This window comes from Clarias gariepinus, chromosome 17 (assembly GCF_024256425.1).
Source record: "Clarias gariepinus isolate MV-2021 ecotype Netherlands chromosome 17, CGAR_prim_01v2, whole genome shotgun sequence".
NCBI classification, from domain to species: Eukaryota; Metazoa; Chordata; class Actinopteri; order Siluriformes; family Clariidae; genus Clarias; species Clarias gariepinus.
In genome coordinates, this window is record NC_071116.1 from 19,737,927 (window position 1) to 19,764,089 (window position 26,163).

The window sequence follows — 26,163 nt, forward strand, 5'->3', positions numbered from 1 at the left end:
CTGCGGGGCAATTAGTAAGTCCGATCAGTTAGAAAAGATATAGCACACCCCGTGAGATCAGTCTGAAGGTCTGGGCCGAGTTTGGAGTTAGTGGAGTTAAAGCTCTAGGAGGAGAAGCGTTTGAAAAATTTAGTCTCAGAATAATAATAATAATAAGTTTAAGTCGGATATCAGTAAGTTGGCTTTCTCAAGCCAACTTAATAATAAGTTTAAGTCGGATATCAGTAAGTTGGCTTTCTCAAGCCAACTTAATAAAAACTGACTTGTCCTAAATATGCACAATATTTTAACGCAGTATAACAAAAGGAAGAAATTCTAAGAATAAATAAAAGGTACCAGAGAATATTTTTCCTATTTGTTGAAGTGGTACCATAAACGTTACTACTGTATTAGCTTTAATGTGTGTCTTTTCAGTGAGATGATTGCATTTAGTGCATGTTCAACTTGGGTCATCCATATGTGCCCAGAGGCCTATGTTCCACAGTTATAGGGTCCTATGTTCCCAGGGTTCCATGTTACCAAGGTTCTATGTTCTCCTAGTCTATATTAAACATAATAAAAAAAACTAAAAATTTACTAAAAATTTACTAAAAGTTTCCCAGCTTTTTATTTATCAGATTAAATTGTTTCTATAGGCGTCAAAAACCACAAGGAATGATAACTGTTAGTTTTTTCCAATAAAAGTTTTTGGTTTTTGAATAATAGTCAGAAAATACTTTACCTTGTAATGGATCCAATTTGCCTTAAAAGGAACGTAGGGCCCTGGGAACATAGCTACAACATGGGGATCAATCCATTGCAGGATACACACACACACACAGTACATGCCATTTGGGAATCCCAGTTAGCCTAATATGCATGTTTTTTGTATTTTTGGAGGAAACCAGACTACCCAGAGGAAACCAACCAAGCATGGAAACTTCATGCAGACAAATCGGGATCGACCCCTTGACCCCACAGTGCTAAAGTGGTCTTAATCTTTCATACCGCTCATCCTGTACAGGGTTGCGGGGTGCCTGGAGCCTATCCCAAAAAACTTTGGGCAGAGGCTTGGTACCCAGTTCTAAAGTGGTACTAATTCATTCATTCATTCATAAATTTTCCAGGGTCGCCAGGGGCCTGAAGCTTATCCCAGGAGACTTTGGGCATGAGGTGGAGTTTACCCGTAAACAGGGTGCCAATCCATCACAGGGCAGACACGTGCACACACACTCACTGCCTGGGGGAAGAAACCAGAGTACCTAGAAGAAACCCACTAAGCATGGGGAGAACATGCAGAAGTTCATGCAAACACCATGCACACAGCCCCAATGAGGAAATCAAACCCTCGACCCTGGAGGTGCAGGAAGACAGTGCTAAGTTGTCCAAATTAATGTATCTTATCAGTTTTGGTGTATCAGAAATCAGTTTGGGTCTACATTAGCTTGTACTAGACCAGAAACAAGGAACTGGACTCCTATGAGTATTTATGATGATACATATGTCTGTTTGGTTAATATGATTCAATTAGAATTGCAGTTTGTGTGTAAAACAGGAAGAATGAGCACCTTTGCTGTAGATGTAGAAGTTCATTCAGGAGAAATTTGAGCTGTGGGTACTTAGTGGAGGTGGAAATCCCGCCTCTCGTGCGGGCTGTAAAACACGTGCGCGCGGAGGCGGCGGCCAGTCAACAGTTGGCTGGAGAGTAGCGCGCGCTCAGACCGCGAGGAACAAACCGTCGAACTGCGTTAAACCTGAGCTCCAGTCGCGTGACAGCACTAAAGCAGCACGAGCACGGTGCAGCATGTCGGGAAAAGGTGAAAAGGGCGGAAAAAAGGAGAAGGGAGGACGGCAAAGGCAGAAAGAGGAAAAGAACGATGTTCCAGGTGCGTAAATGACTCAACCCCGGGCAAGGTGTGTGTGTGTGTGTGTGTGTAAGCGGTAACGGAGCCGCAAAAAAAAAAAAAAAAAAACGTGCGACGCTTTAATCACTAATCTTATCTATGTTGTTCTTGCTGTCTGAGTGTCTTATCTGCAGTCTTTCTTTTTCTTCTTTTCTTTGAAAAGTTTTGTTCTCATCTCAGAGTGAACTTTCTGGACTGTGCTTCTCAGCACAGGTGCAGTCAGGGTGGGATGAGATGACAGGCCTGTTTTTCTTTTATATTGGTAAACAAATTATATTGAAATTGACGTTTTGACAGTTTGACCCTCTGTAATTGAATTTAGTAATATTTTGGAAAACTTTTTTATAGTATAGTCTAAGCTCAGCGACAAAAAAAAAAGGCCAGTATCAGAAGTCCAGTCTTGGAAATTTAGTCTCAGAAGTTCAGTAGGAAAAAAATACTATGAGAAGTTCAGTATCAAATCAAAAGCTCACTAGCAGAAGTATAGTCCCAGGATTCAATCCTAAAAATGTAGTCTCAGACGTTCATTATCAAAAGTCTGGGAAATTCAGTAGGAGAAATTTAGTCTTAGAAGTTCAGTACCAGAAGTATAGCCTGAGAAGTTTGGTAGTAGAAATTTAGTCTCAGAAGTTCAGTATCAGAGGCAGAAATTCAGTAGCTGTAATCAACTAATCAAGTATAGTGCAAGTTTAATCACAGAAGTTCAGTCTCAGAAATCCAGTCTCGGAAGCGAAGTCCAAGATCAGTTACAGAAGTTCAGCTGGAGAAATTGAATATCAGAATTTCAGCCTTAGAGGTACAGCTTAAGATTTATATTCTCAGTTCAGTCTCAGAAGTGGAGTCACAGAGTTTCACTCTCAGATGTTTAGTCTCAGAAGTATAGTCTATTTTTAATCCCAAATGTTCCAGTCTTAGAAATATAGTCTCAAGAGGTCAGTATTAGGTGTTTACTCTCAGTCTCAGTCTCAAGTTCAGCTATAAACCAAACGCACATTTATTCTTGCTATGATGAAAAGTTCACTGAGGATTGCCACTTCCTGCCGTCATACTCACATACTTTTCTAAAGTCCTATAGTCTTATTTACCTTGCTGTCACACAGCCAACGACTTTCTCAGTCCTGTACTTGTACACGTTCGTGTTGAAACAGGCACGTGTGCTCAGAAAGTGCTAAATGTTGAAATTTCACAAGGTATAATGTGATCATAGTAATTCATGACGCAGCATGCACTAGTGTAATCAAGATGTGCTTGTTTAACACCTCTGTTTATCAGGTGACGCTTGTTTCCTAGTGGTTTCTCTGAAGCTCTGATGGGTGTCTATTAATTCCAGGCTCTTATTTTTAATCAGATGACTGGTAGAGGGTTTAATTGACTTTCATTTCTTTAAGACAGGGATTAAATAGATCAAACCTAAGCACTGTGTAAGATCTTGTCATTTAGTGCATGCTTGGGTTATGATGAACTTTTTATCGTTAGTGTACATCTTTTACCTATAAACGTGCTCATGGACATCAGGCTCATGTCCCACCCAAGTGACAATGAAATGTGCAGATTGGTGCCTGGTCAAAAATAAAGTTAGTTTACAAAAAAACATCCAGTTGGGTTGTTAATTTCATAAACAAGTTATTTATATAAACACTTACATAAATAATTGGTCAATTTAAGGTTATTAGTCATTTCCTATTGCTAAACAGTTTACAGAAATGTAAATAAACTGTTAGTTGACTATAGTGAAGGATTTATGGCTTTCTGCTTTGGAAGAGGAGTGACTTTAAACGCCCACAGCCTCCAACCAATTACAGCATAAGGGTGAGTATTTTAGCAGATGTAAAAAGAGTTGGAACTATGTCCAATTTTCCTCACAAGTCCCTTAAGTCCACGGACTAAAGGCAGAAGATGGCCGGACCCAGTATGCGCGTATCTGGTCTAAGTATTAGATCATGGAATTCCTCGCTCGGCACAGCAATGATGGCTGGAATGCAGACCCTGGTCCGTGAAAATTCTGTGGCCTGAAAAACAGTGTAGGAGTTTTCCATGAAGGGAACTCCTCTATGACACAAAGAAACAGCTGGAGAAATAGCTTGTGTCCATCAAAAACAAACAAACAAACAATAAATGAAAGAAATATAGAAGGTTGTAAATGAAGCTATCTGTCTTGTGCTGCACTGCTTTTATGGCTGCGACACATGACTTATGTACAGTGATGTAGATGAAAATGATTGGACCACCCACTCTGCAGGACACATCTAGGGCAAAAAGAGATCAGTAAATTCAGCAGCATTGTTAAATCTTAAGACAGATGTCTGCATACTGTCAGGTCCACTGACCAGCCTTGAAGCAATATTGCTCAATAATTCAGCCCTAAACGTCAGATTGATTGAGCTTAGTGTACTTTGGTATTGATTGGTTTTATGATTTATTTTATGTATTACTCACACCTTGTTCCTGATATCTTTTTTGGGGTATTACGTACTATATGTTTAGTTTTTTGATGCTCCAGTACAGGAGAAAGAAACTTTGACTAGATTGCTTGTATACACTCGTACATGGAAATATGTACATCATACTGTATCGCTTAGATCTAAGTATGTCAAATTCTCAATGATGTCATGGTAAGTGAATGAATGGCGTTTTCTAGAGAATTTCAGCATGGTTACAAGTTCACTGTTTTCATATAGCTTTAACCTTACACCTTACTTGGCTATAGAATTCACCCTCTTATCAGTTAGGCTTTTTTTTCTGAATGAGAGAGTTTGGGTTGGGCTGGGACCAACAACTGTCACAGACCTTTTTTTTTAAGCAAAAGTAAAACCGGTATGATGATATCCAGGTAGGAACCTGCAAAAGAACTGTGTCTGTTCAGGTACTGTGAGTTCTGGCTTGCACAAGGCTTTGTGTAATTACGGACCTGCCCAGAGATGATAGACTAATCAAAGAGACCGCATGTCTGGCAGGATGGCTAAGTGGTGTGACCAATGGAACATACAGTATCACAATATTTTTTAACTAGCATTAACTAGCACTAGTATTTTTAGCGGCTTTTACTGAGGCCTTTTTTTTTTTTTATAAATTTGTTCACATTTCTAGTTATAAAATAAGGAAATTATTTTTTCTTGTGTAACTTGGAGCTAGTCTCTCAGTTTCATAAAATGTTTGTAGGTGAAAAAAAAAAATATATATATATATTTTACATTAGTTAACCTTTTTCTATTGCAAGCTTCTTATTGTTTCTTGAATTTAAAAGCACCATCATTAATCTACAATCCAGCGACGCAAAAACAAAGCAGTATTGGTGGTAATGAATAGAAAATAAATAAATAAATAACCTGAAGAATATCAGCCATGGCCGATCATGCAGAAGATGGCCAATTCCAGTCATTGGCGGATCGATAATTTAGTGCATAATTTAGTTCATATTAATTGTACATCCCCAATACTTTCATACATTTTTAATATCCATCCTTCCATTATCCATATTGCTCATCCTGTGTAGTATCACAGGGGGCCTGGAGTCTTTCCCAGGGAAGTTAGGGCAGGGAACACCCTGGGTGAGGTGCCAATCCAGCCAGGGCAAAACCATCCACATTTTCAGACCAAATCATAAACCACATTTAATATTGAAATGTCAGTCAGCCTACATCACCTGTCTTTAGAGGCGTTTAATTCAACCCAGGACTTGTGATGAAATGTCTTGTAAATAAAGGTAAAAAAACGATTAACATTTACATAAGACTTAAAGCACTCTTAGCTGCAGTAAAATATTTAATCTGTGCCAACATTCTTAAGAAGAGCAATCCTGGCAGCGCATTAAGATTCTGCCCAATGAATGAATGAACACATGATACTTGAAAATTGACAGATAATTTGCCGGCTCGCGGAAGCGGTGCATCTGTGTGCACAATAATTCACAAACACCACTTGCACATTACAGGAACTCTGGTGTGAGTTATTGCCACATCGCCCATACAGTCCTGAATTCGCTCCTAGCCGTTTCCACATGTTCGAGCCATTAAAGGAGTTCCTTTCAGACAGGCACAGAGATCATGGCTGTGGTGTACTGAAAATACCTTTCTAACTTGATGATATCCAAACACAATTATTATCTTTAATGAGGTCCATTCACATACATATTAAATATTGCTAATTTTGTCCTGAATTTAACAGTTTGATGGATTAACACTGCTCTTTGTATTTGTCACATTATTTATTCTCTGGGGTTTTTTCTGCTGTTAATTTTCAGGGAAATCATTACTGGTTTTCTTAAAACAAAACAATCTTGGTGTTAAATTAACAGCAGGAAATCACCTTCAACAACAAAGAGTTAAGAGACCATGGCAAAGAATAGATTTAAAAGTACTGTATTCCGCACCTTGTCCGTTATTTACAAATAATCTTTCAAGACATTCAGACAATCTTAGAGGAGTAAACCTCACCCAGAGAACACTCATGAGTTTGGGTCCTGAAACGTGTTTTTATGTGCATATTTTCTGCTGCACTGATCTGCATCTTGGAACATGTTTGAAAGATTCAACCACAGATTATCATTGGATTGTAGCATTTCAGAATGTTTTTTAGTTGTCTTAAATTCTTTTGGCTGACAAACAGATTATTTATCAGTGAAAAGTCTAAGCAGCATGAAATACTTTGCATATTATTCATGGCACGTCAGTAGCTTTTGTTGATCCCCAGCCCGCGAAGATCCTTTGGGGGAATCCGAAGCCTTTGAAGCTGAATTTATTAGCGGATAATATCTTCAATATTCTCTAACAGTCTTCACAAGGGGACTTTATAAGCTTTTGCTTCCAAAGGTTGAAGTAGAAGGTTTGATGGCCTACTCTTAGTTAACTGTTTGCTCATCGTTTGCATAATGAACTTTTCCCCAAACACACCTTTTAAAGCCAGGACTTTGCATTTAACTACAGTTTCATGGCAACCCCGTGGGTCGTTTTAGATGTGAAAAGAGACTGATTATTCTTTTGTGTTTGTCTGTAGCTGAAGGAGCGAGTGTCTCGAAAAATGTGCGGACCCACCGTGGTGCAAAACTGTTTTATAAATGGGTTGGTTCTCATGGGATTGTGGAATGTCTAGGATTTGCTGAAAAGATCATCAGGCGTAATGAATATTAACAGACTGAAGTAATGCAAAAACGCTGCAGGTCTACTGGCACACACTGAACACACATCCACTTCTCCCTCTATCTAAAATAATGAAGAATCAGTCATGGCTGAATTTTCTTCAGGAAGGGGGCTTGCCACTTGGCAGCTTTTTTTTTTCTGAGATGTTTACCATGGACACTGTTAAATGTGCTCAAGAGTTCTGGATGTAGAAAAACTGTCAAGAAAAGACACATTGTGCAGCCCCTACTTTTGTTCAGGTTATGCTAATCATTAACCAGCTGATTTTTGTCTGTGTTTCAGCCACACCCAAGTTAAAGAAGCTGGCTAACGTGAAAGTGGAGGAAGGTCAGAAGGTGACACTGAAGTGCGAGCTCTTAGCTGGCGGCAAGCAGACCAGGCTCCAGTGGTATCAAAACAATGTCAAGATCGGCAAAAACGAGACCAGAAAAATCAAGCTGAAGAAAAAGTGAGCACCCGTAACCCTGTTACATATTTCTTCTCTGAAAAGAGGCTGTTCTTTCCTTTCTGTTATTTTTTTATAAAGCAGGTGAGGCCTGCTACAAGCTACATTAGGTCATGAGTTAATAGATTACACAGCTTGCTGAAGTAGTGGAAAAATGATTGTTCTGATATTGATCACTGACTGTTGCGTATCCCTGGGCTCAGGATGCTACTCTAAACATTTGTCATTATTACATGTACATGTGGGCATATTTTTAGTCAAATTTGCGATCCAAAATTATTTTTAGATTTACAGTAATTTACTGGAAACAAATAATTCATGTGTATGTACAGTATTATGAGCCAATTTTCTTTAGCAGTCGCTGTTGTTTTAAACTGTCTAATAATGTCTACTCATGCCTAGTAATCAGTGAAAAATAGTCAGTACAAAAAAAACAACAAAATCAACTAGTTCAAGACCCGAATGGTTTTTAGAAGGAATTTTATTGCACAAGCACTAACTGTACCGTAGTTTTCTGTAATTGGTATATTTGTTCTCCTCCTTAGAATTCCAGGAAGACGATCAACCAGAAATTTTATGACCTGACTAATAAAACTAAAATTTTTGTGGCTTTTGGCAGTATTAGAATGGTTCTACATAAATGTTATTAGACTATAAATTTAGTAATCTATTACTGGGAGATTGTGTATTAAATGGTAACACGTAAAGCCAGACAATGCAGCGCGTAAAGCCAGACAATGCAGCAATGTAGCACACAGGACATGAGAAAGTGCAGTCTGCCCTCTTTCACATTCACAAACTTATAGATACCCCTAATTAGCTAGTGTCACTGTGATAGACAAGTTTTGACCAGGTACTTTTATCCCATGCAATAATGTTTAGCAAGTACTATGACCCTAAGGAGAGAAATTTTACCATGCTACTTCTAGAACTGTCACAGATTGTACCAATACACAAACTGCTAAATGAAAAGGACATGTATAGATTATTGCCAGATTAATTCTCACCTCCTGATGCCACGAGTAATCATGTAAGGCCGAGAAGATTTGGTCCTCTCAAACTCTCTTGCCTGTTTTCTGTTGTAAAAAGGATCCCCATTATTTTATTTTTTTATCTTTTCTTTTTTGTAAATGCTGCAGTCATAAATTACACATTCTTGCACACCCCAGTGTCACTTGTATTCTTTATAAAGCAGTCAAACATACAATAAAAATACCTAATGCAAAAAACAGCACAATAATAAGTTCCACCATGGTGAAATTATGGAGATCGCATGACCACCAAAGGCAATACTTAAAAAAAAGGCTACATTTCCTTTAATTAAGTTACAGAACAAATACAGCAGTTTCAGAATATTAAAAAGATGCATGCATTTTTATTGGATGAAAATGTAGTTTCAATGGGGCTGTATGAGCAGAATGTGTATAAGATAAAAAAAAAAACATTTCAGATTTATCCACAGTAATATGGCCTTGGCTTCAGTGGTACACAATAACAGAGAGATACATACAGTATAATGTATGTTTTACTGTTGGCAAACCATACAGTTCATCTAAAATTTGCAGAAATCTTAACAAGATACTGTAGATTTTTTCCCCATGAAATGTTACATTAACATAATATACAAATGCCCCATCTGAGTGGTAGATTTTTTCCCAGAAAGACCACATGTAGTATTATAATTGCAAACCCCAATACAGATAAAATACGTTCTAATTCAGGTTCATGTTTTTCTGACAGAGGGATGCTATCAGAGCTGCAGCTAATGAAAGTAACAGCCTCTGATGTAGGAACATACTCATGCAAGGCTGTGAATGATCGTGGTGAAGATGTCCAGGCTGCCTTTGTGCAGGTCATTGAAGGTAAGAAGAAAGATCTGCTTGTAATAACCACTGGATTGGATTATTATTATTATTATTATTATTATTATTATATGTACGTATAATTGTCGGTTAGATGTTACAGTACAATAGCTGAACATGCAGAGGTTTTTAAAATACATACTGTAGCAGTCTATTTTTGCATGATGAAACTTGTAAGGAAACTGAGATATGTCAATGAAACTGAGATATGGTAATGTTTAAAATATTTAGGAAATATTTAGTTTCAGAGAAACTGAAAAGTTTCAGAGAAACTGAGATATGTCAATGTTTTGAACATATAGTCAGCGGGTATTCTCTATATATAAATTTGAATTATTGTGAGTTTTTTTCCCTTTTTTCTCCTATAAATTTTTATTTTATTTTAAATCGGAAATTCTCATGTTTTTGAGATATTTGCAGTCCTTAACGCTGAAACGTTAAGCTTTCCTCAATATTTAAAACATTTAACAAAGCCAGTTTTTCTCGTTTTAGCGAGACTTCAACTTGTCCTCCGCCGTCCAACCTGGTTAGTTAAATTAAGTTAGCACACCTTTGTAAATCCAGAATTTATTACAAAAAAATTGTGGCATTAACAATTATCTATAAATATTGGAGTATAGCCAATATTTGTGTAGCCAATAAAGTAAGTTGGTTTCTTGTTGTCCAGTTTTTATCCCCTCAGCATTGATTGAGCGATCAGTATGCAGCTCTGTATTCTTTAATCTGACACTTAATCACTTTCTTCAATTACCTTATAGTACCTCCTTGAATTCCTGCCCAGATTAAAAAAAAACAAAACAAACAAAAAAACTGGTTCATCTGCATGTCTGCCTGGATATTATTAGAACCGCAAGGACAAGTTGAATCTGTAACCTTCTTAACACTGACACCTCACTGACTCTACAGCACATAAAGATCTCAACCTGTAAATAACCTGCTGTGTATATTTCTGTCTGCTGTTCCTGTCCCAGGTCATTTCTCATGTTAAACAGCAGGTTTAAAATTTAGAAATATAAATTTGGATACTGGCATCCACTTTATTTAGCATCTATTTTAAAAAATAAGGTATCATAAGAACATGTGAATTCTGTTGTGATTTTTATTGCAGACAACATGGTGTCTTAGAAAAATGTTGGTATAAATAGTTCTGTACCTAATTTATAGTTTGCTGTGATAGTAATATAATTTCTATATTCCAATGTTAATTGGCTTAAAGAGGATAATCCTTAAAGCAAAAGAATCACACAACCATTGGATACTATAGTGTAAATAAAAAACCCCTCCCACTTGTTTTTTTTTTGGTAGCTATGATTACAGAGAGAATTGACAGAGGCATCGTTTTAACAACCTTATTTATAACCAAATCGCGTAAATGTTTGACCGGGATCTCATATTGATAATGGGAGTCAACTTGCTCTGTAAAGTTCTCTCCAGTACATTCCAAAGTCTTTTAATAGGTTTATGGTGAGAACTTTTTGGTGACTGATTCATGTAAGAGAATGGTTCCTCATGCTTCCAAGACCACACTTACATAGTTTAACCCTGGTGAATCTTTGCATTGTTGTTCTGGTCATTCAGTATATGCAGGTAGTCAGTTGACTTGATTTTGTTGCCAAATAACATTGCTGAGCTCAGACCTGACCAACTGAAGCACCCCAATATTATAACACTGCCTCCAATGTTATAGTCGCCACCTGGGTCCATCGCTTCGAGCGCTTTTTTTTCTTACCCTGATTCACCCATTGCTCTGAAATAGGGTTAGTCTGGACTCATCAGACCACAAGACCTTTTTCCATAGCTGCAATGCCAAATCTTTATGTTCCCTAGCAAACTCAGGCCTTTTTTTTCTTTTTAACTAATTAACAAATGGTTAATTTTTGATTGCCCTTATTAACAACAACCTTTGGGTGGGGCAGTGAATGTATTTAAAAATATATTTATGTTTTTTAGCCCACTGCAACTAGATATGAAAATTAACTAAATTCAATAATTATTCTACAAAATCTATCAACAGTGACAATTATATGTACTGATGAGTCCATGAGAGTATAATTGGCTCTCCTCTGTGGTTGGTCTTTCTGTTTTACCCATCAATGCAAGTGCGTTCATGTGGTGTTTTCATCGTTACCCAAGCATGTTCAGCTTCACTGTGCAAGTGTAAACCCTCATGGTCTAAATCTACTAGTGGTTTGTGAATTTTAAATATGCTAAATTTGGAGGAAATTGAAGAAATTCAAGCCCTGTTGGTTTTGATTCCCATTTTTTGCCCTCAATTCCTTTCCATTTAAATGAAAAAGTGTTGTATCAATCACACTTCGGTTTCACTGGCCACTCTAGTGGTGCTGATTTCAGGGACTGCTGTTAGGGGGAAAAACAATTTTGGCACAGTTGGTAATGAGCTTCATGCTGCACAGTGGTGTAATGGAAATGCCGCTGCTATGGTGGTCAGCAGCCAGATTTCCACAGATTGCACTCATGACTGTGGATAACCTTGATATGTATTTATTAAGATAGAGTTTTATCTGAGAGCCTGAAGCATTTTATTTTCTACAATACCAGCCATGTGACCGGAGGCTTCTCCATTCCAAAGGTTTCTAATGAACACATAAGTTAGAATTCAACACCCCATTGATTTGTGGTATTTGTCTGAGTAGTTTCCTCTCAAGGTTCAGCATATAAGTAGCATTTTCATGCAACTTGAGACCTCAAGCCATCATTATCCCCCCCCCCTAATAAAGACTTCAACCATATTCATCATGGAGTGTCTTATTTGACTCATTTAAGGGAAGTCATTTCTCATTGCACAATTTAGTTTTATCACATGGGCAGGTGTTCATTTTAAATTTTTGCTCAACAGAGAAAGGAAACTCAATGTAAACATCTAGTAATACATTTTTAATATTCATATAGTTTATTTTTATTGTATTGTCATGTATTATTATGGACCTTTTTTATTTGGATTGAGGTGTATAACAGTTGTAAATTGTTCAGGTTAAACGATTTTCATTTGGTTGTTAACTGCATACTTGGCTTGTGGTTAAGTCTTGGATCACTAGAATCATTATACATGGCTTAGAAGGATATACAGTCATGTGAAAAAATTAGGACACCCTTTGAAAGCATGTGGTTTTTTGTAACATTTTTAATAAATGGTTATTTCATCTCCGTTTCAACAATACAGATAGATTAAAGTAATCCAACTAAACAAAGAAAACTGAAGAAAAGTCTTTTCAAGATCTTCTGTAAATGTCATTCTACAAAAATGCCTATTCTAACTGAGGAAAAAGATAGGACACCCTTGCCCCTAATAGCGAGTGTTACCTCCTTTGGCTGAAATAACTGCAGTGAGACGGTTCTTGTAGCCATCTACCAGTCTTCGACATCGGTCTGAGGAAATTTTACCCCACTCCTCAATGCAGAACTTTTTCAGCTGTGAGATGTTTGAGGGGTTTCTTGCGCGTACAGCCCTTTTCAAGTCACCCCACAGCATCTCAATGGGATTCAAATCTGGACTTTGACTTGGCCATTCCAGGACTCTCCATTTCTTCTTTTTCAGCCAATCTTTGGTTGATTTACTAGTATGTTTTGGGTCATTGTCATGTTGCATGGTCCAGTTCCGCTTCAGGTTTAATTTTCTAACTGATGGTCTCACATGTTCTTCAAGCACCTTCTGATACACAGTAGAATTCATCGTGGATTCTATGATGGTGAGCTGACCAGGTCCTGCTGCAGCAAAGCAGCCCCAAACCATGACACTTCCACCTCCATGCTTCACAGTTGGTATGAGGTTCTTTTCTTGGAATGCTGTGTTTGGTTTACGCCAAACATGTCCTCTGCTGTTGTGTCCAAATAATTCAATTTTGGACTCATCTGTCCAAAGAACATTATTCCAGAAGTCCTGGTCTTTGTCAACTTTATCTCTGGCAAATGTCAGTCTGGCCTCGATGTTTCTCTTGGAAAGCAAAGGTTTCCTCCTTGCACACCTCCCATGCAAGTTAAACTTGTACAGTCTCTTTCTGATTGTAGAGGCATGTACTTCTACATCAACAGTAGTCAGAGCCTGCTGTAGTTCTCGAGATGACACTTTAGGGTTTTTGGAGACCTCTTTTAGCATCTTGCGGTCTGCTCTTGGGGTGAACTTGCTGGGGCGACCAGTCCTGGGCATGTTGGCAGTTGTTTTGAAAGCCCTCCACTTGTAGACTATCTTCCGGACAGTGGAATGGCTGATTTCAAAATCTTTTGAGATCTTTTTAAATCCCTTCCCAGACTCATAGGCTGCTACAATCTTTTTTCTGAAGTCCTCTGACAGCTCTTTTGTTCTCACCATGGTGCTCACTCTCACTTCAACAGTCAGGAGCACACCAAACTAAATGTCTGAGGTTTAAATAGGGCAAGCCTCATTCAACATGCAGAGTAACGATCTACTAATTATGTGCACCTGGTGTGATATACCTGTGTGAGATCTGAGCCAATTTAAGAGGGAATACATGTGAGGGTGTCCTATCTTTTTCCTCAGTTAGAATAGGCATTTTTGTAGAATGACATTTACAGAAGATCTTGAAAAGACTTTTCTTCAGTTTTCTTTGTTTAGTTGGATTACTTTAATCTCTCTGTATTGTTGAAACGGAGATGAAATAACCATTTATTAAAAATGTTACAAAAAACCACATGCTTTCAAAGGGTGTCCTAATTTTTTCACATGACTGTAAGTAAATTAAGAGCTTTGTAATAGTAGCTAAACATTAGTAATGGAAATCAACAGGGACCGGCCAATGCAATATTATCACAATACCTACAGTGGGTGCTAACTCGATTAGTATCATAATTTTATAAATATTCTGATTCGCTAATAATTTTGTTATAACTTGACAGTAAATGGTTTGCTCCTACTTTACAGGATTTTGTGCTTTCTGTTAGTTTAGATTGTGCTACCTGTAAGAATATAGAGCAACAGCAACATTTTATTAAAAGGTTTGCATTCATAAAATAAGTTGTGAATATATAGCACATAAGGTGACATCCATTTATTTCTGTTTGCTTAATACTATGCACAGCATTTAGTTATCATTTTATTTATGACAGTTTTGATTAACGCAGATTGATTTCCTAATATTAGAATACTTGTGTATACCGTGCTTGGAGGATATCCATCCTGTTTTGAAATTAGTATTAGAGAGGAAGAAACTTACTGTTTTAATTTTTTTTCCAACTTGGCTGTTACCCCTGACTAAACTTTTTTCGTATGATTTATGTAGAGCATAACTGTATCTGATAGCTCTGTTAGTTTGTAACGTCTCTTACAGAATACCAGTTGAACTCATGATCTCACTGAGCAGTTATGTCTCATGAGGTGATTAGGACAGGGGCCACTGGACAGCACTCCAGACAGAAGGTAATGGCTCTGGACTCTTAAGTATAGCTTGCTCTTGTACCCAGAGTCAGTAAAATGTTCAGCTGTACACAGGGATAATACGTCAGCTTGTTCAGTGCAAGATGTAATATGTGTGGTATTAAACCTAATAAATATCATTAATTAAATTGCGTGCAAATGTCACAATGTTTTTGTAGGCTGATACCAGAATAGGTCATATTTCAAATAGAGAGCATGAATAAATGTCTAGACTAGTGTCTCTGAGGGAATATGATGGGGAAGTTGGTTAAAAAAGCTTATTTATAGCAAGTTCATAAGGTAGGATGAATCAGGTTTGGCATTGTTTCAAGAGTTGAGAAAAGTTAAGAAAAGAGAATAGAAGACCGGACTGTTACTTTTTAAAATTTATTTCTACTTACTCAAAGTTTATATTACATGTGTAAGAAAAAAATTATATAAATAGAATAAAACAAAAAAAAGTTAAAATGAGGAGAAAAAATAAAATGGAATAAAATACAATGTGTTGTAGAAACATTGAAATAATTGAACACAGACAAGGGTAAACAGTGTACACGCCCATCTTTGGCAGACACTAATACATATTAATGAGTATGCAAATGCAACGGTCATGTGACAAGGTGTCAAAAACAACAAGATTTCAAAAACCCAAGCAAGTAAAAAAATTTTCACGGAAGATTCGTGAGACAATCTTTCGTCTTTTTTGCGAGTTGGCTCTTTTGTGTTCGCTGTGATGGTTGTTTTGAAGAAAACTGTAATGAGGTCTCAGGTCATGTGATTTTAATGCCATGGAAGGGAAGTTGGGCCTAATTAGCATACTAAAAGTACAGGCTGCACAAAACAATAAAAAATGTATAAAAAATTTGCTGTGCAAGGCCAAGACAATGACGGTATCCCTTGTAATTTTTATGAATATTTTGCTTATTTATTGTGTACTTGTATAGTCTGAAACAATCTTTAAGCATGCTGAATATTTGGGGAAAAAAGCATAGCATTTTTAAATATTGCATTTGATTTCTTTTGTGCAGCAAAAGTTAATCTAACGTTCCGCTAATATCACAAACAGACTAAAGACTGAGACGGGGACTGTGTGGAAACTTACTATGTTTTGTTCTTAATTTTTTATATTTGATGTTAATCCTTTGATGGGACATACCGCCTTAAATACCTGTCTTGGTTTTAGGAAGGGTAAAAAAAAAAAGATATATAGACTGACATTTTAATAGGTTTATGAAGTATGTCAAGGGAAAAACTAACCAGAGATAACCTTAGCCTTGCAGTTCATGCTTGCAGTAGAGGCATATTTAGGTTTACTTTCAGTAAACGCCTTATCCAGATCTGGGTCTCTGTGAGTCTGGAGCCCATCCCGTGAACAACAAGAGTAGGAATACACCCCGGATAAGTCACCAGTTCACAAGAGCACTTAAGCTGTATTTACTGTAGAAATGGTCCCAATGGATATTCTTATCCATCTGCCAAAATAGATTAGGTTAAGGAAAAATGTGAAGGTATTTCTCTTTAAATGAAATTAAATGGGAATGATTGAAGCTGAATTGAAAACGTTCTCTTTTCAGAAACGTTCATTATACGCATTTTTCCCCACTGGACTTTCACAGCTGCACACTATGATTAAATGTTTAGTGGGCCAGTTGTGCGTGAGCTCAGCATATTCTTAGTCACGCTACTCTGTTCTATATCTGAGCCATTTGGAGAGAGAGAGCGAGAGAGAGAGAGACTGGGACTGGAGAACACACTGTACTCTTGCCAGAGCATCAATAATCACTGCAGGTTTTATCCCTGTACTTTTCTGACATCCTATATTCTTTGGTGTTTTTATTTTTATAAAGAAATAGCATTTTCAGCCCGTTTTTAAGATCCTTTAGTTAGGGAAACTGAATGAATGGATCATCATTAGGCACAGTGAACAATGAATGAGCCTTTTTTCACGATATTTTGTTTCTGCTCGCAAATCTTCTTGGTTTTAAACGGCAAACTGTGTAGGTCATTGCTGTCGTCTTGTCATTGTGTCCTTGCTTTCTATTCGGTTGTTCATTTATAGCACATCGTCAATAACTAAAAAGAATTATTAAGTAATCACGGTGAAACTGATAGGAATGGTGTGTATGAGAGGAATGTGAGTCTGGGACTCTAAACTTAGACTCTAAGATGTTAATAAATGAAAAGAACAGGATGTTAAATCTCACTTGTTATTAGGTGTAATTACTGTTGAAACAGTAAGAAAACAATTTTGGGATATTTATTGTATTATTTTTAATCTGGTATGCATACCATGAACAGTTCCTGAAGTGTTTCACACATGTAACATTTTAACTCGTTCTTACACTGAAACCAAAACCATGGAAACATTTGTACAATTATGAACAAGGAATGTCAGGTGATATGTTTGATGTGGTTGGTTTTTGCTTAATTACTGTACTTAAAATAAGGTCTTTTAAAAAGGTATGAAAATTTACGTCACAGCAAACCCTACACTTGATGTTTTCTTACTAATGGAGTTATGAATCAATTTACAGTTGCGAGATCATATTGTTTGTAAGAGCACATGATGAAAATTGAACACAACAATGCAAGAACGAATAGCTCTGATTTTTAGGTTTTACATGTTAAGCTATGAAAAAGGTAATAAGGCTGTCGCGTACATTAATAAGTAACCAATCTGTCCTTCTTACGTGTTGAGTGCTCTGAGGTGGCAATCACGGCCCGCTGAGGAAGTGAGGAAGGGTCTCTAACAGTATTGCAAAGGACTGCACCAGATGGCTGCAATAACCAGAAGTCATGTGATCCAGCCTTTCAACTGGCTAATTCATATACATGCTAGTTTTAATTACCTCTATTTAATTTAAGTAAATTATAATATTAAATATACAGGATTTTTTTGAATTGTAGGATGTATTACTTTTAATCTCTTTTATACATTTAATAAACATCATACAGCTATACTGGCAATTAGATTATTATGGCATCGCATTGTGTTCTAGGGAACAAATAGCATTAATGCTGAACTTCCTCTTCACAGGTTTTTCAATCATTATGACTTTAATTAGGGATATGGATATAACATAGTAATTAACTATCTTTTTGTCTTTTATAAGTTTATTATATTACTTTTTTTAGTCCTGGAGTGCCTGTGCCGTGCAGCCATTATTCACTATATACTATATATTGTACATTGCATAGTGTCTGCAGTATTATTTGATGAAAATACACCAGCAATTGGAATATAAACCTGACTTTGCGCCTGGCAAAACAGGATCCGTGTAAACTGTTGTTAAGCTATATATTTTAATTAGATAGGTGTTGCTTTAGTAAATAATGGACATTAGGTTTTATACACAATAGATTGTAAACATGCAATACCTCTTATTTGATATTGTGACATTAATTCATTTGGGAGTATTGGGGAAAACAGGAGCTGTCCAGTAGAGCAGTGCTGAACAGACACTCACACTCACACACACAGACAGGCGCACAAACACGAACCTCCGTCTCTTGTGCTTAAAGCCACCCCTTAAGGGAGCATGTAAAGAATGAGCTAGTGTGCACCCAGCCTTAATGATAATGGGGTTGTCTTTCTAAGTCCCATTCGATCCTCAGTCGAATGACTTACTTCCTGCCTGGGCTCCATTACATACACATCTGGGCATTGGTCGCTCTGTGTGTGTGTGTGTCAGACAGAGCAGAGAGGGTCGCTGTGGGAGACGGATGAGCCTGTGGTGCAGGCACCAGCCAGGCGGGCAGGCAGAGGTGAGGGTCCTTATACACGCATACACACACAAGTCTGGCCTTTCAATTTCGTCCACTCTGAACGAGGAAAAAAAAAAAGCAGCTGATATTGTAAAGTCATAGCTAATAGGAGAAAAAGACACCAAACACATCTTCCCCTCCCTGGTGCAAGCAGTGGGAAAGAGGACTTTACTCACAAATGCTGTCTCGTCCTGGCAGTGGTCCTGCTCTTAAGATGGATGACAGGCGCTCTTCTATTTGTCTAAAAGCCTCTCAGCGGAGAATGCACATCAGCAGAGAATGGCAGGTTTAATGAATTCAATTCAAGTCAGCCTTGTCCCTTCTTTGGTAAAACTTACCATCCTGACTTTTGGCACGAAAAGACACTTCATTTTTTAATGCACCAATAAATCTGTCTGCCAGTACATGGACTTCTTTTTGGTCTTGATCTTCTCGTTGTGCATGGGGATTTTTCTAGGTCAGATCACTCAGTTTCCCTTTTCCCTCTCTCTCTCTCTCTCTCTCTCTCTCTCTCTCTCTCCTGACTATAAATAATTCCATGACTTCCTGTAAATGCCACAACAAGGAAACAAATTTCTTATTTTGTTAGTCAAATAATTACCACTGACTTTATTTATTTATTTGTTCATCTGCCTATGCTGTTTCGAAAAGTGACAGAAACTCAATGACCTTAAAAAAACTCTTTGACATTCCCCTTCTTTGACAGACTTCTTCGGCTTTTTGAATAGTGACAAAAAGAGAATAGCTTTGGCAGCCTTTCTGTCAGTTGTTTTATGATTCATTGAATCCTTGGTGATATTTATACCATCTTAAGGCTTTTTGTTTAAACAAATATTAGAAACCTATAATATATTAAGAGGCCTTTTTTTTTGTAACGGATGCAATTATGTTAGATTCATACAAATATGGATCTGCTTTTTCTGGCTTGCACAAAGAAAAAAATAAATCATATTAAATACCATACAAATATTAGGCCAGTTAGGTTAAGTGTGTTTTTTAATGTTCCAAACTGAGTCTAAAATTCTATGGAACTTCTAAAGGGACAAGGGAAAAAAAAATCTACAGTAAGTGCACCTCAGTTTCAGGCGCGCTGATACCAGAAATGTATATATTTTGTTTCCTGGTGTGCAGCAGGTCATTTCTTTTTAATGCATGTTGATGTTAAATTTTTAAAGTTTTGTTAGTGCTGGTTTTTGTACTTGTGCTATTATTGATAAATAACCATAAATTACCAAGTACATTTATAGCACAATAGTTTTACAGTTACTGATGCCCACAAAACTTCATGAAAGGCTCGCAGAGAATTGAAAATGATAAAATGATAAAAAGTAAAAGTGCATAAAAGTGTCTCGTACGCACAGTCACAACTAACAGGCATTTACAGTAATTACCCTTATTCCTTCAATATAGTGCCATTTCTTTTATACTTATTAAATAGCTAGATTTACTTGACTTATTTACTTAATTGCTAACTTTCATGAAATATGTTTGATGAATATATGTTTTAGAATGGGTGGGAGAGCGGGTCATTGGGGAAACTGCTAGTGACTCAATCTTAACACCTCTCTTCTACAGTATGTGTTAAACCACCTGCAAACTCTGCTTAGGCTTTTTGTACTGTGCCCTAGCCTATACGAGGCAGTACTGGGAAGAGCGTAACACCTGTTATCTGTTCCACTCCTCCTATGAAATCGAGGGCTTATGAGGCTGATAATCCCAGACAATATGTGGTAACATATTGTGATTCCATGGCAGGCTGTGATAAAGCAACGGGAATCTGTTTTTGGTGGGAATGATATAAAACTGTGTATACAGTACATTGTAAATTACATATTGTAGTAAACCCGCGGGATACTATGGCGTGACGTTCACATCAATGATTTAAGGATGTATATTAATTAAATACTATACTATGCTGGCATGTAACACGATAAGACTGGAGCGCCTTCAGGCAGCACTAACAAGAAATACGCTTGATCCTTTATTGCCTGTTAGCTCAAATTAATTATATTAAAAGGTATAAGATGATTTCGACTTTAATTAAAATCTGCTGCTTGAACGGGCAGCTGTGGCCAGGAACAAGCTATTTATTACATACTAACGGGGATAACTAAGACTAGACTATAAGACTGGCTACTGTATGTACAGTGTCTGAGTACTTTACCTTCCCCCATCTCCTGAGTCAGCAGTACAATGTACTTATGATACATGTGATTCGGGAGTATAAGAGGAAGGAGCACAGGCTTATTAAGTGTTAGACATGGAGAAGGAGAAGGAAATGCTAGCAAACATATTCATCCATATTTACATACCCGGTGTCTGATTATAGCATCTATACTAGTCAATAAAATGCATTTCATTCATCTTTGCTTGTTCTCTTCACTAGTGTCCAGCAAAAGGTAGTATTAGGTAAAACAATAGCTGCAGTCCCATGAGAAATATCACATGTCTCTGTCACTGGTGTGGCTCTTTCCGCTCATAAAAAAAAACCTTTCATATTAGCATAATCAATGGTCTAAAAAAAGGAGGAGAAGAAGTGTGTGAGGAAATATGAGAGAGAGAGAGAGAGAGAGAGAGAGAGTGAGCACAGCAGCACTAGAAGAAGCTGGGCTGGGACAATTTGACTTGCTAGCCTTCTGATTCGTTGCATTCTCTGTAATTGGATCAAGTGCAGACTTGCTCAGCTCTGCTGCACGCGTGATGTTCAGAGTGCAGAGTGGGAGCGGCTAGAGAGGGGATATACCACTGAGAGAGTGGGAGAGACAGCATGAGAGACACAGAAAGGAGGTAAGGGGAGAAAGACTGCATGAGTGAGAGGAGAAAAAGAGAGAAAGAAGAGGAGGGGCAAGCGCAAGAGGAGAGGCGTGCGCAGTGCTCAACCGTCCATCCTTCTATGTTGCGTAGTGAGGTGTGCGCTGGGCTAACAATCAGTGTTTGCTCCTATCCCCGGTGCCAGCACATGGAAAGGATAGGCACCTGCAGTTCCTGGATGATTCGACACCTCTCTGTATCTACAGCCAGAGCATGACAAGAAAGCTGTCCTGTTGGCTGAGCTCCAGCACAACCACTGCACTTTTTTTCTGCCTCAGGTGACCTGCCATTCGAGCTTGCTAAGCCACGCTGCATCGGAGACCCGGGAGAGGGATCCACCCCAGGCTGCCCCGTGCATCTGCCTCCTGAGAACGCCTTTATTTATAGACTTTGTGTTGTTTGTATTTTACCACAAGTTACCAACTGAGAGGATGCCGTGAGAGTGAAGCCAGGAAAGAAAGGAGTCCTTTCTGCAACGGAAGTCGAAGCCACTTCCCGGATGCTAACGAGGTTATTCTGTTGCTACTGAAGACAGTCTCTGCTCTTTCACTCCCTTCCCCCTCCTGCATGATCCAATAATGGACAACATACTTTATGAGCCACAATGTGTGATGCTGAGAGCTCCAGAACTAATTCTCATGTGTAAGACTCTAAGCTAGGAATCAGGCTTTAGAGAGTGACATTCGAACAGGACAACAACGAGGAGGAACAAAAGACGAGACTAAGTGAAAGTGATGGCGGCTGCTGGAGAAGAGGATGCCTCTGACCGTCTCGGTGGACCTGAGAGCACTGCATCTCCTGGGGATCCCTCCCCTGAGGAGCTTTCTAAAGCTGGTCCTGAAGAGGCTCTTGAAGAAGTGAAGCTGGAGGAGGAGAAGCTTGAAGAGGAGGAAGAGGAGGAGGAAGCAGTTGAGGAGAATAGAGAACAACGTGGCGTGTTGGGATGCCTTGGGTTGACAGCTGCTTCCTGCTGTGTGTGTATGGAGCTGGAGCAAGTGCGTAACTGCGTGCGCTCAGAGAAAATCTGCATCCTGCCCATCCTGGCATGTTTGCTGAGCTTAGCACTTTGCACTGCTGGCCTAAAGTGGGTCTTTGTGGACAAAATCTTTGAGTATGAGCCCCCAACTCATCTGGATCCCAAACCTATTGGCCAGGACCCTATCATTATCGACGCGGATCCCACAATGGGACTACCCGTGTCTTTTTCACACCCCACCCCAACACAAACCCATCTCCCAGACACCGCCACTAAACTCCCTGCGCGTCCTGCGGTGTTTGTAGAGGGCGATTCCACAGCAGGCACTTTTGCATCAGTTGAACCCAAGGAGACCAATTTTTTGCCCACCTCAAGATTGACTACTCGGTTAAACCCAGCCTCTAAGCCCACCCCCAGAACTACAGCAGAACCTGGCAGGAACAACACACCAAGCCAACATGAATCTAACAACATAGTTACTAAAACATGTAAGTACACATGGTGTTTGTTTAGTGTGTCATTGATGATTCATAGAGTAAAAAACTTTTTCATCTCAGCCTGTTTTTATGGAGAGGATGGAAATGAGTCCTGTGTAAGATTTGTGTTTTAAGGGATTTCTAGTGTGTTAGTTATGTTTAATATATAAATAATGAGCTTTAATTGGCATTTCCTGAAAAATCACTATCGCCTCCTTCTACTTTAAATAACACCATTGTACATTTTTTCATGAATGTCAATATTAGCATAGATTATATTGATACAGCTAACTTCCTGATTCATTTCCTCAAGTACTCCTAAGCCAGCTCTTACGTGATTTGAATAATTCCGTTTTATTTGCTTTTACCAAACTTGGGACATCACGCTGAGAGGAAATGCCTGTTGCTTGCATACTCTACCTGAGAGTAGGCATGCTCTGTCTTGTCAGGTATTTCACTAACAGCTGTGACAAAGCCTCTAAAGAATGAGCAACTTTACCTAGGATTGAGTATAATAATCACTCCGCTTTGTATCCACAACTGACAGTTACTCCTCTTCCTCCAAAACAAGATTACCTACTGTTCTACCACATCAATTACTTTAGTCCACAGCAGCAGCTATAAAACATGCTACTAACATCCTTTTAGCGTGAGTGAAAAGCTTCCAGCCTGGCGGATTCATTTGCAGCTCTTTAACAGGCATAGGCAATGCCGTTTCCTCTGATTCAGATGCTGTGGTGTGGGGAGACTTCCTCCTTTGGGCGCACCGGTCCATTTCAAGGTCAGTCTGCAGAGGATCTAATCGATTCCCATCCATCGCTCAGCCACACAGAAAGACTATCCCCAGTAATGCTATCTTCCTGCCTAACTACTCTCCACCATGACTTTGAAAGCTGTAAGAATTATAACTGCTGGCAGGCAGCCAGATTCTCACCTCCCAACCCACATCCAGTCCTTTTTTCCCCCCTCATCTATATATGTGCTGCTTTTAGCAATGTAAGGTGGTACTGTATGGAGGTTGGGTTGACCCACTGTGCTGGCACAGATAGAACCAGAGGGCGGTGATGCAAAGGTTGGCGATGACAGCCTGCATGATTAAATGCCCTTAGGGCAGGCTTATGAAATAAACCGGAAGTGTTGTTCAAACCAGAATGCACAGTGAGAAGTTACTGATTAGAGATATAAAGACTCTTAGGTTTACACAGTTTACATATCTCATCATTATAATGCCTTTGGCAGTATGCTACCCTAGTAACATGTACAGTATATGTCTCTATTATAGAACTGATAAACCACATTCAGTTTGACATATTTATTTGTATTTCTTTCTATTCAACTCTATATGGCCTGTGTTAACTTAAGCAAGGCTGGTGGAACTATCAAAGCCCCTCCCCCTTTTTTTTGTCCTAGACTGAAATGGAAATGCGTTTTTGTCGGTAATCTCAGTCCAAATCAATAAATGCAGAGAGCAGGTCAGCTGCTCCAGCAGGAAGCCCAATGAAAGTGATAGTGATTGTGACCCCGCCGGACACCCACGGTCTAATCGGCCGAGATGAGAGACATGAGCGGAAACATCATGCGAAAGCAAATATGTCAATATGCATCAATAACTGTCCTTTGCTGTACATCTGTGTAGGACTGACACCAAAATAGATGAGAAATGTAGACTAGTATTAATTTTATTCTTTCACACATCTAAAATGATTATCCATACTCATCTGTCTCTATACTCAACATTCAATATTAATTTAAACACAGCAATTTACTTTTTGTATTTGGTCTGTATCAAAAATGTTTACTATTTCTAATTTGTAGATTAAAGTTCAACTTAGGTCAATTTTTAAGCATTCCTGCACCTGTGCTTTACCTGTCTTCATCCAACAGCTGTCAAAACCCATATCTCAAAATATAATATATATATATGTCTTTTTCCTTTCTACTCCATGGCCTTTGTTGCAAGGCAATTACATCTGGCTTCCCCAGTAAACAAAGCATGAAAACAACAGTTGTCTTGTCCTGTGCGTCACGGGGAAGAGTAATTATAGTGTGACGCCGTAATTTGCAGTTGAAGGAGTGTAAGATTACTGTTATGTCATACAGTAAGTGTGGCTTCGGTTCTTTGTAGTTCAAGTGGCCGTTTTGGTTAGTAATTTTTCGTCAATGGTGCTATAGAGTCAGGATGTACAATTGTGGTAAAGCTAAACTTGATGTAAGGATTTTTTTGCTTGTGAATTTCAAGCCCTAATAAAGGCATTAAAGAAGGAGATTGGGGAAACAAGATGAGTTTTAATATAAATTGTTCAAGAATGCTGTTGTAGCAAGAACCATATAATATTTAATGTCATCAAAAATCATTTTATTATTTATCAGTATAATCTAATTTGAATTTATCCTCTTCTTTCTGGAAATGGATGATGGAAAACCACATTTAAAATATTCATTGCAGACCTGAAAGTACTTTCACAGCCCATAATGGCAATCCTGTAGGTTCCTATCTCGTAGCATAGATTGTTATTTAACTGAAAAGGTCTATGCTCTTATTAAATAATGCATACTTGACTGCTGTGCGAAAGGCGTTATTGATTGCCAAAGTCTCTCACCATTTACTCTCATCAATGATTATGTTGTATCTTAACATGCTTGTTGCTTCTTTTTATTGTTTAGCTTTTTCAGTCTGCTAGTTTATAATACATTTACTGTATTTATCGGAGCTCTCGTCCTCATTTTCCCTTTTGTCAGCTGATGTTCAGGAATAATAAGGTTGGCACAGGGGTCATGTCACACACTTAGCAAATGAGTATTGGTTGTTAGCAGACATTGTGTTCACTTTTAGTGGAATAAGCTAATTTGACAGATATTTATGGTTTGAATTGTTTTTGTAATTTATGAATGAAATAATGTCTGCTTTGTGGAGTAATCTTATATAATACGTTCTAATTTTCATTTCATTCCCTGATTTGTCAATCGAATTTCTAATTATGCTATGTTTCTTGCAACCGTCATGCAATTGTGACGATTAGAATGAATTATTAGGAGTAGGAAAGTAAGTGCAGTAGCATCCAAATGTAGAGTAAAACTCAAAAGCAACGTTAGTGGAAAAAAAGTGCAAAAAATGACAAAATACGAGTCTATCTTGGAATCTCTCTTTCTCGCTCTCTCTGATTTGTGGTATGTGGTTAATCTGGGTTTATTGCCCTTAAAGACCCACCTTTTTCATTGACATGGCTGTTTATCTCATCTGGCCACACCATCTCTTACCACATTTAGTCACGACCGAAACACTCCCCACATGTAATTAAACAGATAGAAAAGGTGTTTGGCATAGTTTCTATATCTTTGATCAAACACAGTGCCACTCTTTTAGTCGTTTTGATTACGATCTGTCAAAAAAAAAAAATTTAAATGGGAAAATGTGTGCGGA

The 26,163-nt window shown here is 38.2% G+C and overlaps 1 protein-coding gene across 8 annotated transcripts in view; it reads left to right on the top strand.

The window, feature by feature from the left end:
* The first annotated feature begins 1,710 nt into the window (after positions 1–1,710).
* nrg1 (neuregulin 1) overlaps positions 1,711–26,163 on the top strand; it is a 44,394-nt gene continuing 19,941 nt past the window's right edge. For 2 of the 8 annotated variants that reach the window (XM_053475958.1, XM_053475960.1), the window contains exon 1: positions 21,368–22,754. In XM_053475958.1, coding sequence (XP_053331933.1) covers positions 22,025–22,754 — 730 coding nt within the window. In that variant the 5' untranslated portion in view covers positions 21,368–22,024. Of the gene's footprint in view, positions 1,866–7,300; positions 7,467–9,203; positions 9,326–21,367; positions 22,755–26,163 lie in introns of those variants that run through there. The other 6 variants (XM_053475963.1, XM_053475964.1, XM_053475966.1 and 3 more) reach the window with 5 other exon arrangements.